Raw genomic sequence first — 2,469 nt, 5'->3', positions numbered from 1 at the left:
TGCCAGTGTTGCCAGATAGAGTCGAGGTTTTCCAGCACAAACATCTGTTAAAAACCAACATATTGCACAACAACCCACACAGTTAATATATTGTTATATTTACTATGTCGCCCTGTGTTACTAAGTCGCCCCCTTTTCTTTTAAGGTCTTTCAGCACAAAATTGCACAAATTTCAAAGGCAGCGTGTTTCACTCTGGTGAGCTTAATATTACTCTCCAATTTGTTTGGCTTCTGGATAGATGAGTCAGAGCAGCTCCTTCTCACTGCAGAGCTAAGTCCGACATGGTTTTTAGTCGTACAGTGTGAGCAGTAGTTGCGTGCAACAAAACATTCGCACAGTGTATGCCCGGCTTAAACGGAACAGTTTAGGCACTTATTACGGCAAACATCATGATAGAATAGTATGTTTACGTCTAATACTAGTCTGCACACTTCAGACTCATCTAGTGGTATTTCTGATGCAGTTTAGTAGATTTATCTGCTTTATTTAGCAGTTTTATGAAAAAAAGAGAACTCGGATGGAAAAATAACTGAAGTTTTTTTTTTAAAACTGTGCCCACTGGGACTTAAACAAGTCCGTACAACAGTCATGTCCACCTCAACTTTAAAGCGACACATGGAGTTAAAGCATCCAATCTATCTTGGGAAATATCTGCTACTGAATGAGGAACGTAAGAATGTACCTGAATGTACCTGTATGAACCTGAAGTTCTGTGTAATTTGGCTAAATAAAGGCTTCCCTGCACATACAGTATACCTTGACATCATCAAGTATTTTCCATTTCTCTCTTAATATCCTGTTCATACATTTAAAGGGTGAAATATGAGGTTATACTGTGTAGCATTGTGGCTTAATTTACCAAATTATCTAGTTGACTAGTTAGCTGGTGAACTTAGTTCATTTTTTGAAAAAGTAAACTATGAACGTGAGCTCGTTCATTTTCATAAGTATGAACTGAACGAGAGCTCATTCTTTTTAACTATGAACTGGCACAACATTGCTTACTACCCACATGAGACTTTTTCTGCCACTTCACACCAATACGAACGATGGACCTACTATGAGCCATTAGATGTCAGCGACATTTTTGAAGACATGAGTGCAGTAAAATGTCAGGGCAACATAGTTCGAGGTGGAAAATGAAGCTAATGAGGATGCAAGTCATGACAATTCATGAACACTCACAGACACTCAAAGGAAGGACACCTACCATTGGCATCACGGTAATAGGCATGAGTGACACTGCGGAAACGCTCCTGACCAGCTGTATCCCAAATCTGAGAGGAAAGATGGAAGACAGGGTTTTAGATGACCTATCGTTATAACACTGACATCTTCATCAAATAAAGCTGCATGTTAAACAAACATGCTATGCACACTGATTCAGAAATGAAGTATTGTTCCTTATCAGAAGTACTGGTAGAAATCATGCTGGTGTGTATTTGTTATTCATTTATTAAATTAATCCATATTTCATTCTAATGGAAAATGAAGTGCGATCAACTACTCTGATTAGTCAACTCTACTTCAACTATGCAATACAAATTAAAATGTCTGTTAAATTCTATGTATTTTATAACATATGTGTAAAGTAATCAGGAAATATCGCGCTTTAAAGTGACAGAATTAGCTTTTTTTCTGGTTCATATTTCTTCTTTCAGACTCAAAACAGAATAAGGCTCGTTTTAATTTTACTTTTAAGAAATTTGTTAGGAGTCGACAGAGGGAGTCTTATACAGTTAGCCCTTTGAAGCAGTCCTATCTACTTATAAAAAAACATTTAGTCCCAAATAGGTTTTTTTAACCTGATTTTTGCATTTATTATATTTCATATGATTTATCTTTTTTTTTTTTTTTTTTTTTTTATTACAAAAATTCTATTGCATCTATTACTTCCAGCTCTCCGTTCCCTCGGCCCGTCTTGTCACAATGTGGAACCGGGCATTTAGTCGCTCTGCTCCCCCCCTCCGGATCTCCGTACTCTGGACTCCTTCCCTCTTTTCAAATCCAGACTCAAAACATTCCTGTTCAGACAGTCTTATCCCATCTAGTTCATATGCATCACTCCAATATTGTTTTCTTCCTTTTCTTCCTTTGGCTTTATTTTATTTCCTGCTGTTTTGTTTTCTGTGGCATCTTTATGCTTGTACTTTTTAGCTTCCTGTTTTTAATGTTTTATCTGCCTGTACAGTGTCCTTGGGTGTTTTGATAAGGCGCTTTCAAATAAAATGTATTATTATTATTAGGGCTGCAACTAACGATTATTTTAAAAATCGATGAATCGGCCGATTATTTTTTTGATTAATCGATGATTCGGACAAAAAATATTTTTTATACTAACCTCTTTATTCCAAAATAACTGTTTTATTCGGAACAAACAAGCACACAAGTACAGGTTGCTCATTAACTGTACTGGTGCAATATGAAAAATAAATGTTTGTGTTAAAACTACGCAAACTTACATGAGA

The 2,469-nt window shown here is 36.2% G+C and overlaps 1 protein-coding gene across 1 annotated transcript in view; it reads right to left on the bottom strand.

Moving 5' to 3' along the window:
- Positions 1 to 2,469, bottom strand: part of LOC107090310 (ras-related protein Rab-26-like) — a 129,308-nt gene that overhangs the window by 75,951 nt on the left and 50,888 nt on the right. The window contains exon 4 of the mRNA XM_015383623.1: positions 1,212 to 1,278. Coding sequence (XP_015239109.1) covers positions 1,212 to 1,278 — 67 coding nt within the window. The remainder of the gene's footprint in view (positions 1 to 1,211; positions 1,279 to 2,469) is intronic.

Source organism: Cyprinodon variegatus, unplaced genomic scaffold, assembly GCF_000732505.1.
Source record: "Cyprinodon variegatus isolate N-32 unplaced genomic scaffold, C_variegatus-1.0 Scaffold290, whole genome shotgun sequence".
Taxonomy (NCBI): domain Eukaryota; kingdom Metazoa; phylum Chordata; class Actinopteri; order Cyprinodontiformes; family Cyprinodontidae; genus Cyprinodon; species Cyprinodon variegatus.
This window is presented reverse-complemented; position numbering and strand designations above follow the sequence as displayed.